The 12,891-nt window shown below is 40.9% G+C and overlaps 1 protein-coding gene across 2 annotated transcripts in view; it reads right to left on the reverse strand.

Moving 5' to 3' along the window:
• srgap3 (SLIT-ROBO Rho GTPase activating protein 3) overlaps positions 1-8,317 on the reverse strand; it is a 75,446-nt gene extending 67,129 nt beyond the window's left edge. For both annotated transcript variants that reach the window (XM_042504357.2, XM_042504350.2), the window contains exon 1: positions 7,758-8,317. In XM_042504357.2, coding sequence (XP_042360291.1) covers positions 7,758-7,821 — 64 coding nt within the window. In that variant the 5' untranslated portion in view covers positions 7,822-8,317. The remainder of the gene's footprint in view (positions 1-7,757) is intronic.
• Positions 8,318-12,891: the final 4,574 nt, after the last annotated feature.

Genomic DNA, 12,891 nt, shown 5'->3' on the forward strand with positions numbered 1-12,891 from the left:
CTCACAGAGGACCCCATATGAAAGTGGCTCAAATCAGAATTGAAAAGATTAGATTTTATTTGATTGTGCTGTTTGTACTGTTATAGGAAAAAAAAGATCTGAGTCACATGAAGGAAAAACTTTCATATGCGGTCCTAAATCAGATGCAGGTTGGATTTTTTTTGCAATGCAACCTCAGTATGAACAGTCATATCAGAAACCTTGCGAGTTCTCAAACAGACAGGTTGCCTGAACTGACCCAGCTGGCACTGGACATCAATATTTTAAATTAGAAGTTAGAATCCCACATTGTGTGGGTGTAAATATTATGACATTTTGACTAACTAAGCTTAGCATATATACTGGAAACAGGGAAAATAGCGTGCAAGAAATAGTTTGCAGATATTGCAGATAACATTTGCATAAATGTTATCAAATGTGATATAATGTGTTGATTAATTAAAAGATGCTGGTAGACCAGGCCCAGACTCGTTGTTTCCTCCTGTTTCCAGTCTTTGTGCTAAGCTAGGATAACTGGCTGTTGGAGGTAGCTTCATACTACAAACAAACATGAGAGTGAACATACATAAGAGTGGTATCAATTTCTCATGTAACTATCGACACAAAAGTGAAGAGTACTTCCAGAAATGTCACACTGAGTCAGTGACAGAGTAACTTGAGCTGCCTGTTTGTTTGACTGCCACAACACACAAACAAACCAACCCTGAATCAAACCCAAAATTTATTGGACTGCAGAATAAACAAGCTGTCCCACTAAAAATTATTCCGTCTAAATAGCTAGTAGTTCTTTTTTTTTCTGTGCAAATGTTCTCTCAGTCAGCAGCAGGTTGCCAAACAAGCTGCCGGTGAGTCAGTGCGACCATTTTTCTCCCAACATGTCAGTTTGTACACAGCCAGCTTCACGCTGCCCAGCAGGATGTTAATGGATAAATAACCAAATCACACCATGATGGTTACCAGCTCTGATCATGAGACACATTCCCAGCATCAACTGATCAACACATTCAGTGCCAGTAATAAAACCTGAGATGACACAGTTGTAGGTATTTCAGACAAATAAACAAAAGAACCATGAACTGATTTCAGCATGTATCTCTCTCAACAGAGCTGTCTGTCGCCTGAAGCAACAGCAAACAGAGACACATCTAGTGTCCCACATAATTCTCATCAGCATTCAGGCAAACTGACAACACCTTTTCAGGTCATTAAGAGGATCATTTTATCACAACAGATCAACTATAGTCGTATTTTCATGTAAATGAAAAGAAGTGCAGTTTGTGGTCGCACCACACAATATAAACACTGCAAGCTGATGACTGACAACTCTTACAGATACTGACGCTTGGTCAGTGGACCTGCATGTCACACTATAACGCTCCAGGTATAGACGTGTCAATTTCCGCTTGTTACATGCATACAGTGTCTTCAAAATAAACCTATCTATTCACAGGAAACATAAAGTTTCCACTTCTTACATGAAATCAAACTTGGGGTTAGATTTAGGAAAAAAAGAGCATAATTTGTTACATGACTATGTAGTAAGGTGAGGTTATGTAGTTAAATAGCCTTAACTTCTGGTTTTCAATGGGACACAAACAGTGGTCTTCTGGGTAAAAGTCCTATGTTTGTTTGACCCATTCCAACCTTCTCCCAACAGGGACTTTCTGTGTCTTTATACAACATCAATTTCTCTGAGGATCTCATAATAATAATAATAATAATACAGGCCGGTGCATCTCACACAGACACGAGAGGCTGCCTTGCTGCGTCAGTCTCAAACGCTGAGGGCAACTGACCAAGGATTGGTATTTGATGTATATGGAGTGAGAACAGGTTGCTATTATACACTGTGAAAAATATAACATGATATTACTAATAATTTCATATAAAAAGTTGAGCGTATTCACATACTTTTTACTGTCATGGCACACATGCTTTTAATTTGCATACAAGACACTTAAGTTTGCATTCTACAGAAATTAAGAAAAAAGTCTTCATGCATGCAGTCCTCAGAAATGTATGTTGATCAAATTACTTTGGGTTTTTTATTGGCTCTACTTTGGAGGTGAAATCTGCTTGCATTCAGTCTGGCAGAGAGGAAGCAGATGAGACCAGCAACAAAAAATAAACCTGAACCCAGAGATGTGAAAAATCTGCTTCCTCCTGCTTAGTATCACCTCAGGTGTGTGTGTGTATTTGTACGTGCATGTGTGTTGTTGGCATGGATGGACTACGTCTGGAGGACACTGAAAAACTTCCTGGAGCAGTTGCCTCCATCAGTTTCTCTGATCAGAGCAGTTATTTGTAGCCTGAAGGCAAAACAAGGAAAAACAAATGACGTCTTGTGTAATTTCCATTAAAATCAAAACGGTGCCTCCTCTTGTACACAACTGATTTATTTGTGTGTTTGTCTATCTGTATGCCTGTCTTTGAGCGTGGGTGTATGAATGTCAGTGTGGGTAGTGACTGTCGGGGTCGTGTCTGAGTAAAACAATGGGCACATCTAGGAAACGGCTACCATCAAACTAAGCCAACAAGTTAAAGCACTGATCACAGACTTTTATCTCCTAAATACTGCAGGAAAAAATACGATTACTAAGGATCCAGTGTGCCAGAGAATGAGAGTGGGATAAGACTGTGCTGCACTCCAAGTACAATGAATCAGAAATCCTTTGCAGAGGGGATTCAGGGAACACAGCCAACAGAGCAGGCAACCTGCTGTCCCTCGAGTCAAAGTACAGCACAGCAGAAAGATGTAAACACAAGACCAATTTAATAAAACTGAGCTGTGCTGAAAACAATGGAGGCTTGCCTGGGTGCGCTCATGTCTTGACATTTACTTGTATCATTGAAGTGCTCAGATTTGGTTTCAAAGCTTTGTCCTGTTCATGTAAGGTATCATCACCAACTCTCTCAACCTCTATCACCCTCTCTTTCTCCGTCAGGCCAGCTGGTTAACGTTGTATCACCAAACTTTTAAAGCAGGGTTTTCTGAAGATCCTTAAAAAAATCTTAAAAGGCATTGAATTCATTTATCTAAAACAGGGCATAATTGGTTTTAATATGTGTGCTAATGGGAGTAACTCGAACTTTCAAATGTCTTAAAGATTTAAGACATTGGGAAAGGATTTTATGAATTGTTTTCTGATGTTATATTGTAAAATCTCAAAGTTATTGGTAACATATATTTTTCTTAAATAATTTAAATACTGTCCTTCACATTAACATTATGCAGATCAGGACCCACAAAGCACATATTTTGTTTCCATGATGCTCAGACCAGAGGATCCACTGTCTGTTCGCTAGCAGTCACTGTTCCCTGGATGACACAGCAAAGTGAAAATTCAATGAAAACTGGCTTTTTGCCAAGATTTCCACATCATGGCTGAAACCGGTGCAAAGTAATACATACACGGGTATTTAATGCAAAAAAAAATTTCAAACTTACAACGAGATTCAGGGCAGTGGAATCCCACATGCAGAGTGAGAAACCCAAAATCAACAAGAAAACTTGCAGACAAATGTAGGTTTTTCCAAAAAAAGTCATTTTTCACATACCAATAAACATTTTAGGCAAAATTTTCCCTTACCCAATTCAGGGTTTTCAATACATTAATTTATTTATGGCAGCCCACCACGATCAAATATCTGCTGCCACGTATTGATTTTATATTGTTGGAGCTGAACCGTTCATCAGGAGAGCTATTGGAATATATTCTGCTCGGTTACAGATTGCATCACAATATTGCACGTAGCATACTTTGGGCACAAACGGAGCAGCAGAATGTCAGGCAAAGTGAGAGTGAAACTGAACTGCTAACTGCACAGCTGGGTTTAAAAGTTTGCATTCACTTGCCTGGTCAGCAGCTGCTCCTCTCATCCATCAATCTGATAAGCTCTGACTGAATCGAAGATCAATTATCTACCCCGTGATTCAAACTCCTAAAACTGCTGTTGATCCAAAAAAGAACTCATGAAGATTCATGGTTGCATTTCATTCCCAGCCCTGCAAAAAATGTATTGGTCTTAAATTTGTGGCATTAAAAAAAACTCTTAAATCTAAGTTTCCTTTAGCTGTACGAACCCTGTAAAAGCATCCAGTTTTCTCTGTAATAAAGACTAAAGGTTCAGTTTGTCCTCGTCCCACTAATGTGGAAGTATGAGTTTATACTGAAGCCATATTTCAGTCTCAGAACCTGGCGTGTAAATGTCAAATAGCTGCTGATGGTTGGGCCCTGAGAGCAGCACCTTACAAGCTGCCAATTAAACTGGCAAACAGGAGAAGGCCGAGCTGCAGTCCAGCAACTGCACGGTGGCGAGCTACAAAATATAGTTCAGGCTCCTCAGTCAGCTGCTGTCTGTTCAGCGTACGAAGCCTCTCTATTGACATGCTAATACAGGATCTGCCAGCTGAACAGCTTGAATAAAGTGAACACCATTTCCCAAGGTCCTTCAGAGACCTCGGCTTTGGCTGCCAGCCTTGAGGGTCGCCGAGAATTAATTAATGGCCGTAGCTTAAGACTTTAGCAGAGTGGTTTGTTACACTGCAACAGAGGAATTCTTTCCTGTATAAAAATGTGCTTTCACACCTGCAGCCACTACATTTGGGGAAACCCAGTATCTCACCACATCGAATGCAATGACCACGTTTCTTCTTTGCTGTTAAACTACAGCAGGAACCAAGAATTTTTTTATTAGCTCACATACATAATAAAGCAGGCAACCCCGCGATCTTATGACCCAATCAATGACACACTGATGATTTGGCCCCTTCTGCCATGTACACATTAACCATAAAGCAATAACTCAGATGAAGACAGGTGCAATTTCCAATCTGAATTTCATTACATTTCACTCACTGCCCGCTTTGATTCACAACATTGCCATTGTTGTTGTGTGGAGGATGTCGGGAGCAGAGCCGTCCGTGTCTGGAGGCAATGCAACACACCAGCTGTGAATGAGAAACAAGCAGCGTTCTCCATAAATTAACATTAACATCGTCCTCACACAGTTCAAGGGCCCCATCTAATGCAAAGAGGCAGCAGAGGGCCTGGCTCTACGAAACAAGAGTGATTCTGCCATGACACAGTTGAATCCAAGATGAATAATTGATGCCTGAATTACCAAAAAATTGCCTGGGGTGGTAAGCAGCAAAATAAGACAGGCTTTCATATGGTAAAGAAGACATGCAATTTTCTGAATGCCCAGCACATGCCATAAGACAAAACTGAGGATGCAGAGGCACAGAAAGTCTAGCAGCTACGAACTAGACCAACCACTGTTCAAACTAAGAAGGATCAATCCTACAAATTCAACTGCTCACACTCTGAGCATCCAGAGGTCGGGACTCGCACTTAATGATGTTCCAATACCATTTTTTTCCACCCAATCCCAATTCCTGACTTACATACGTAGCTGGCTGATGCAGCTGATACTGATCCAAGTGGCGTTCAATAAAAAACAAAAAAATTACAGCTGTGTGCTACTAATCCTGTATGGATATAAAATAATTGCTATAATTGTTGTATGGCTTTATAACATTGTTGATGTGGAAACTGGTTACACCATTGCGAACTCCTTAAAACCAAATCCTTGCAGACTGTACACATTACCTTTTTACTGGTGGGACTTTCCTGTGTAAAATGTTGCCAAATTTCTGGCATTCTGCTCACGGCTAACGTTACACAATTTACTGGGAATCAGTTTGCTGCTCTAAAACGGTAGTTGCCAGTGGCTGCTCAGCACGACCTGCTGTGTTTTAGAGCAAGCCCCTTGGAACAGCGCCGTGCCTTTGCACACTTTAGTTAATTCACAGTGTCCAAAAGTGGAATTACACCATCCAGGTCCGTCATGTGACGCCATTGAGCCCAAAAAGACTTTTTCCCATGGACTCACATTGGGAAAGAAATGTCTGTAAATTGGTAGATAGATTTTTTTTTGAGGATCACAACCCGTGAAATGATTCACTTCACTACCAGGATTTGATCCATAACCCAACCCAGCATTTTAGGCAGTATCTGAGATGTTTCAGATATTGTTATAAGAAAAACTCTACGAGTATATGACTCAGGGGATGATCAGCTGAAGCCCCTGAGGCATAACATTAGTGAAACCACTGAGAGTGAGAGTGCCAGTAATGGGTCCAAGGCCTTGAAACTGAGCCCCCACTCCACTTAGGGAAATGTCTGCTCATAACCAGTCTACTCTGCTTGTATGTGCAGAATTCCCCTTTCATTTTTACACCGCACTGCAGAATTAACTGTCACTTAATGCATCTTAAGATTGTTTATTTGGGTGACCTGTATTTCTTGGGTTACTGTTTGCATGGTCTTGGAATATATTATAGATTATCTAACATTATTTCCTTCTCAATAACAGTTCCAATACTTGAACTTGTGTACTGGCCATTTTGAATTTAATAGCTGTGTCCTTCTAACCCTGTATTGATGTGCACTGGTTGCTATCATTTTAGGCATGGCTCAGGTTAAAGCCTTTTTAAAGCATGAACAAGGACATAGGGAGAACAAATGCCAAAGAACTTTCTTTTATCCAGTGAAAAAATATCGCTAAATTGCTGGCATTTTGCTTACAGCTAATGTCCTGTGATTTACCAGAAATCAATTCTTTTTCAACAATCTAAAACAGCAGCATCTTTCTGTGAAAGCTACTGTTTTAGAGTGGCACAGATGGATTGGTTTCTGGGAAAACTGCCATTATATCTGGGTGTGACACTACTTTAAAGGTCAAATCAGTGCATGGACTCACACATTCGCCGGTATTCGATCCAGCATTTTAGACAGTAACAAAGGCATTTCCAACACAGGTATTTGCAATGAAACAACTCTATTTTTATAATGCTTATATATTTTATATATTTAACTGGCTCCACAGTTGTGACTCCGTAACACAGTCAAGTTGACTCCATGCCTAACACAACTCACATGGTGAGTTTTTAGACCCAGATCATGTTGCTAAACACCTGTCTTTGATCTCAGATTTGAGATAATTAGGATTTGAAATACTCGGTAAGTAAAACCTTGCCACGGGTGAAGGGGCTGTATAGTGTAGAGAAGAAGTCAATGATGACATTACGCCACAGAGTGTTTGATCCATGTTGCCAGGTGAAAGCAGTCAAGAGACAACAGCCAATTGCTGACAATGAATCAAAGGCAGAGCATGAGCGTTGTGTGATCAGCTCTGTGGATTAAAGCTGGAGCCACCCTGACATCACAAGCCATCACAAGACACTGAATATGTATGAAATGCATTACATCTGTTCCCAAGCATTTGATCAACGTATCTAGCCACAGTAAGCCAAATACAGGAACCAAAATGTGAAAGAATGAGGTGCAATAATACAGCCTGTACTCCATCCTGCACGGATTTCAACACAGGGATCATTTTACCCCGCAATCCCCTCTGCAAACCACATTATGACACATCAAAACTCATGACAGAGAAATACCCCTAGCTGTTGTTGGATTAATTAAAGAAACCTTGGCACAGGGGAGAGAGAGAGAAAAAATAAAACAAGGGTTCACACCTCTCACTCTGATGCTCATGTCATTGGATTGACTGTCAGGGTTTGCCTGTCATCTGAGGGTAAAGTCCATGTTCTCTGCTTTAACATTACAGCTATAGATGTGTTTTGCAAAACAGCATGGATAAAGAGAAAAGCACAAACACGGAGGCTCTTGGTCAGCCTCTGCAGAGACAATGCACACAGAGCGGACACACACATCACATTCACACCGCACCTTTCACTTGGGTCTCATAGTCCGCTATGATCTCTTTATCCTTCTTGAATTTCGTAGAAGACATCGTTCCTCGGGTTTGAGGGTGATGCCCAGTGAGTCGAGGACTGTCTTGGGTGTTTGAGGTGATGACTTGTAACGTTGCAGCGCTTTCGTCTTTTCTTTTTGTAGTGGCCGTTTATTGAAGAGAAAGAAAGCTTCAATGTGTTATATACCTGCAGCTTAAAAAAACTCTCTACCAGTGCAGAAATAACACACGAGCAGGAGTCCAGTGTTGCATTCTTCGCCTTTTTCTGCTCGTTTTTTTTCCTCTCGTAGAAGAACCGAGTCCTCCTCCTCCTTCTCGTCCTCCTCCCGGTACCAGTCAACTCAGACGCTTCAGCAGGAAAAACAAAGGACGCGAGCGAGCTCAAAACTGTAATAATAACATGATGAAGAGAGAGCTGAGCGACGCTTGAAGGTTTTCAAGCGGTCAAGTCCTTTTTGTAGCTTCTGTGCCCCCAAAAATGAGCAGACGTGCGTACGAGCAGCGAGGCAGGCAGACACCATTCGTACTCTGACAAATTGCGCTGCAGGGGAACAGGAATTTAAACGATAGTCACGTGAGCCTCCTCATATTGTCAGCTACCCGTCCTTCCCCCCGCCCTCATACAAACACACACACGCACGCACACACACACGCACGCACGCACGCACGCACACACACACACACACACACACACACACACACAATAACACTATTTATGTGATTCAAATTAAAGGTTCACTGTGTACCATTTAGGGGACTATATTTGAAGAAATGGATGATAATATATTAAATCATGGCCGAGCATGTTTTTATTTATAATTACCTGAAAATAAAAAATTGTCATGTTTTGTTACCTTAGAAGCAGCCAGTTATATCAACATGGGAGGTGTGCCAGGCTTTAATGCAAATTGCAAAAAACAGTGGCCAAAAGTAAAATTACACCATCCGAGTCCGTCACATGACACAAGGGGTCCAGAAAGACTTTTTTCCATTGACTTAGCCTACAATGGGAAAGAGACGTTTGTAAATCAGTGGATACAATTTTATGAGCATCAAAACCCATGTGAAATGACTTCTTTTAATAGCGAGATTTAATCCATTCAGTAACATTTGTAAAGTCCAAAAGAGCCCCAAGATTAAAGCATATGCCACAAGATTACCTTGTATGATTGCCATTTAAGCTCTGCCGGTGGAAGTTACCCGCCCCGGCACACTTGGCTGCCGAAAGTCTGGTGTGTGTGCCCTATGGAGTTGGTAATGTGGAAGATCTGGGTGCTTTCATATTGCGGAAATAGCATTTTTTGCTTTATGCATCACTGAGCAGCTCTCATGGGACTAAATGGGGCCACACCTCAACAGTTGTATCCTTATCTAATTAATATATCCATGGCAAGCCCCCAGGAAGTGTGCCAGGTGTTGATGCAAATTTTACATAGTTGCTAAAATGGGAATTAGACTGTTTGAGTCAGTCATGTAATGCACACTGGCCCAGAAAGACTTTTCCCCATAGCCATACATCAGGAAACATCTTTTTTTTGTGACCATCAAAACCCCCACAAAACAATTTCTCTCACTATCAATATTTAAACCATACGGTTCGGTAACATTTGGAAGGTCTAAAAGAGCCACAAGATAAACATTTTTCAGACTGCCATTCAAGCTAGCGTGGCGCTAATCTGGATTTCGGTCACTCTGCCGGCGGAAGTTACCTGCCTGGGCACACTTTGCTGCACTCGGCTGCCATCAATCTCTACTACACAGTTTGGGCCAGTAGGTCCGGTTATTTAACACAATTATACACCCCGAAAAGAGCTTTTTATGCTTCATGCACATTTTCACATTGTGTGACAGGAGGATTGGAAAAAACACTTTTTTTTTAGGTTAAACTGCTTAATCCGATGTTTATTCTGCTTTAAATCACCAGGTTGGTTTGTTTTGGAGAAGAAGAGACCTCTGTGGATAATAGCGTGCTCCAGGAATGCCGTTTTTCTGTAGGCCAACGCACAGGTTAGCGTCACCCTGGTTCCCTCGACAAACGCCAACAAGATTGTTCCATTGGCTTTTTGATCATAGCAGAGAATAAGTTCTGCAAATAAATGTGACACTTACAAGTTTTGTTCAGCAAGATAATCTCCAAAAATGAACACCACTTTTATAACTGATGTTTTTTTTTATGATTTTATGATTTTAAACACCAGACCATTTGTTTGGGAGAGGAGAAGATGTATGCAGATAATTCATCTCCTGGTAAAAACTTCCTGAACAATTAAGACAGAAGGAATTCTAGCTGGGAAAATTTGCTTGGTGCATTGGACAAGTTTCAGCTGGTTGCATTTTGAGATCCTAACTGCTAATGCCACTAAATCCTACACACTGCTGCTTTAAGATGACCACCCTTTTACGGACATCGTCATAATCATCATCATCATATCTGTAGGTCTGCCTCATAACAGTCATATCTATGTCACCAAAGCTAAAAATAGATCTAACAGTGAAAATGCCCCCCCACCACCGCCACCATGGAAACACACAATTTTACCCTACATTACTTTCACCTTACTGTTAAGGAGATGTGGCAAATTTCAGCAAAGGTTGTAAAGGATAATGTCTAGCTGACATGCTGCTTATTCACACACACGGAGCAGAGACTTTGTGTGAAGTCAGAGGCCTGATGGGTAAATGGCTCAGATATGACGTGGTTGCTGCCAATGTACACAATCCATTATCCTTTGTAAGGCAACTTGTCCTTTGCACCGCCCTCTTTTGTTGCAAACAGGTGTATCGCCATGTCCTTGTTGCTCCTGTTGTTCACTCCACCTCTTCGTCTCTGTTGGCAGAGCTGAGGCTGACAATTAAAGATGAATGTGAAAGCAAGAATGTCAGTGACAGAAGCCTTGAACGAGTATAAAACTTCCCATTGTGCAAGCTGTACCGAATACTGAATGTGAAATATGCCTGTCCAGAATCAAGACCACATACTTAATAATCTGTGATCGTAATAATCCTACAATATTGTAGGAAAGGCATGCAAAAGTTCTTAATTTTTGTGTTTAGAAGAATTATGCTTGTATACCTGTGCCTATGTGATGGGAGTCATGTGTTACTTGCATGGAAAATAGAATATTTGAATTCGTATCATGAAGAAAAGCTTTTCAAAGCATTACAGTGACGGGGACTGAGCGTTATTTCCTGACAGATACTGTCATCTGAGTGCTTCACTGTGTTTTTAACAGTCTGTGCGACTTGGTTTGTTGTCTGTCACCTTAGCTGTTCTCAGTTCAGGAGGGAACAGGCTGTTGACTCACAATGTGGTGACTCAAACCTGCAAACTGAAGCCCTTTGCATTTCATTCCCATCTGCACCGCACAGGCTTCAATGCATATTTCCAACTGACAGGTGGGAGGACATTTTTGACAGGTATGAGGTCTACATTCTGCCACAGTTTAAAACAAAACAGATAAACAAGCTTTTAATATATATATTTTTAAATCTAAAATATTTATGTTATCATTAATGGCTGCAGATGGCTCATTAGCATATGAAAATGTCACAACTGTTTATAATTGTATTACTAACATATTTAACTGCATTATTCCTGAAAATGAAGGGCAAACACCAGCCAAAGGGCTTTTATATAACCCGGCAACCCAACAAATGCTGTCAGTCAGTTCTTATCTATAATAAAGCATTTATTAGTGATATATTAAACATGATTGACAACATTATAAATCCTTTATACAAAGTGCCTTTTACCTTAGATTTAAAGTGTACTATATCATTTTAACATCTTGTAAGGTGAGGACATGAATGATTTTCAGGACGTTACTAACAACACAGGTGTCCCCCTTGATATTTATAACATGTACCCCACCCCCCATAAAATAATTAAAGTATCCGAAAAGGAAACATTTTGATGAGATTAAAGACATTTCCCACCATGAATTGACACAGAAGTGACAAAAGATAACTGATTAAAATTCACCTTTGCCCTCAGCTGACAAAATTACTTAAATGTCCTTAATGGACATACCAAGCTAAATAAAAACTGGGGGGCACAGCACTGTGTCAAGACACTATGTGTTGGTGATTTTGAAAAATCAGGTGCTCTTCAAGGATTGGGCAATTAGTCAAACAAGGACAAAAACAATCACTGTCCAGCTTACTTAGTGTACAGGTCCATGGTGTAGGTTGACAGTCTGAAAGGGGATAAAATACATTTAAGACAGGTGTTCAATTTCAAACTAATCAAGAAGTCATGTGACACAGGTCACATGGCATGTTAGAAGGTGTGACCTGTGTCACCTGTGTTGGACACATATCAGTGTTAGACACATTGCTGTAAGCTTGAGCCGCATGTTAGTTAGCAGCCAGCAACACTAACCTCATAGACAAACAAAGAAATATAAAGGTGATTATTACTAATAATAATGAGGTGGAGGAATTAGCTAGTCACCCTTGCGGGTCTAATTGAACAATCACAGAGATGAAAGAGATGTTTACAGTATTTCTCTCACCCTAAAACTATCCATTTACACAAATATAGAAGTACCCTGCCCTCCTGTTTTTCCTCCAGTAATGACTTAAAAAAATCAGGTTTGAGTTCTTTGCTGGCCTTGTGATGTACAAAGACATTTTCTGGACGTTGAACTCAGCATGCAGGGCCCTCTTCACAAGAGTAAAAGCCCCTGAGGATTTTTTAATAGCCTCTGGCAGTGTATGTGTGTGTATATCTATGTCTGCATATGTGTTCAGGGAGTCTGGATATGAGAGTGAGACAGAGAGGGGGTGAGTGTCTTCCTGTGTTATGTGCCTCACTGCATCACTCTGTCTTTTGTATCTTTGTGGTTCCGGTGGTGAGTCTAAGTTGTTTGTCAGGCCGTATGTATCACCTACACGTCTGAGCAGTGCAGCCCTGAGAGAGCAGACACTTCACTTGTGACACATTGGTTGTGACAGAGAGGCCTGCTGAAGGGCCAGAGTGACAGCAGGGATGATTCTGCTTTTGTGTGTGTTTACCACAGAGAAATCTGCAGAGGTAACCTTTACGCAGTCCCTTTATCCCCTCCCACCATCCCTCTGTTCCTCACCCCTACCTCTCTCATCAGGCAT

The sequence above is a fragment of the Plectropomus leopardus genome, chromosome 2, assembly GCF_026936395.1.
Source record: "Plectropomus leopardus strain MGB_pleo_1.0 chromosome 2, ASM2693639v1, whole genome shotgun sequence".
In the NCBI taxonomy this organism is placed as follows: domain Eukaryota; kingdom Metazoa; phylum Chordata; class Actinopteri; order Perciformes; family Serranidae; genus Plectropomus; species Plectropomus leopardus.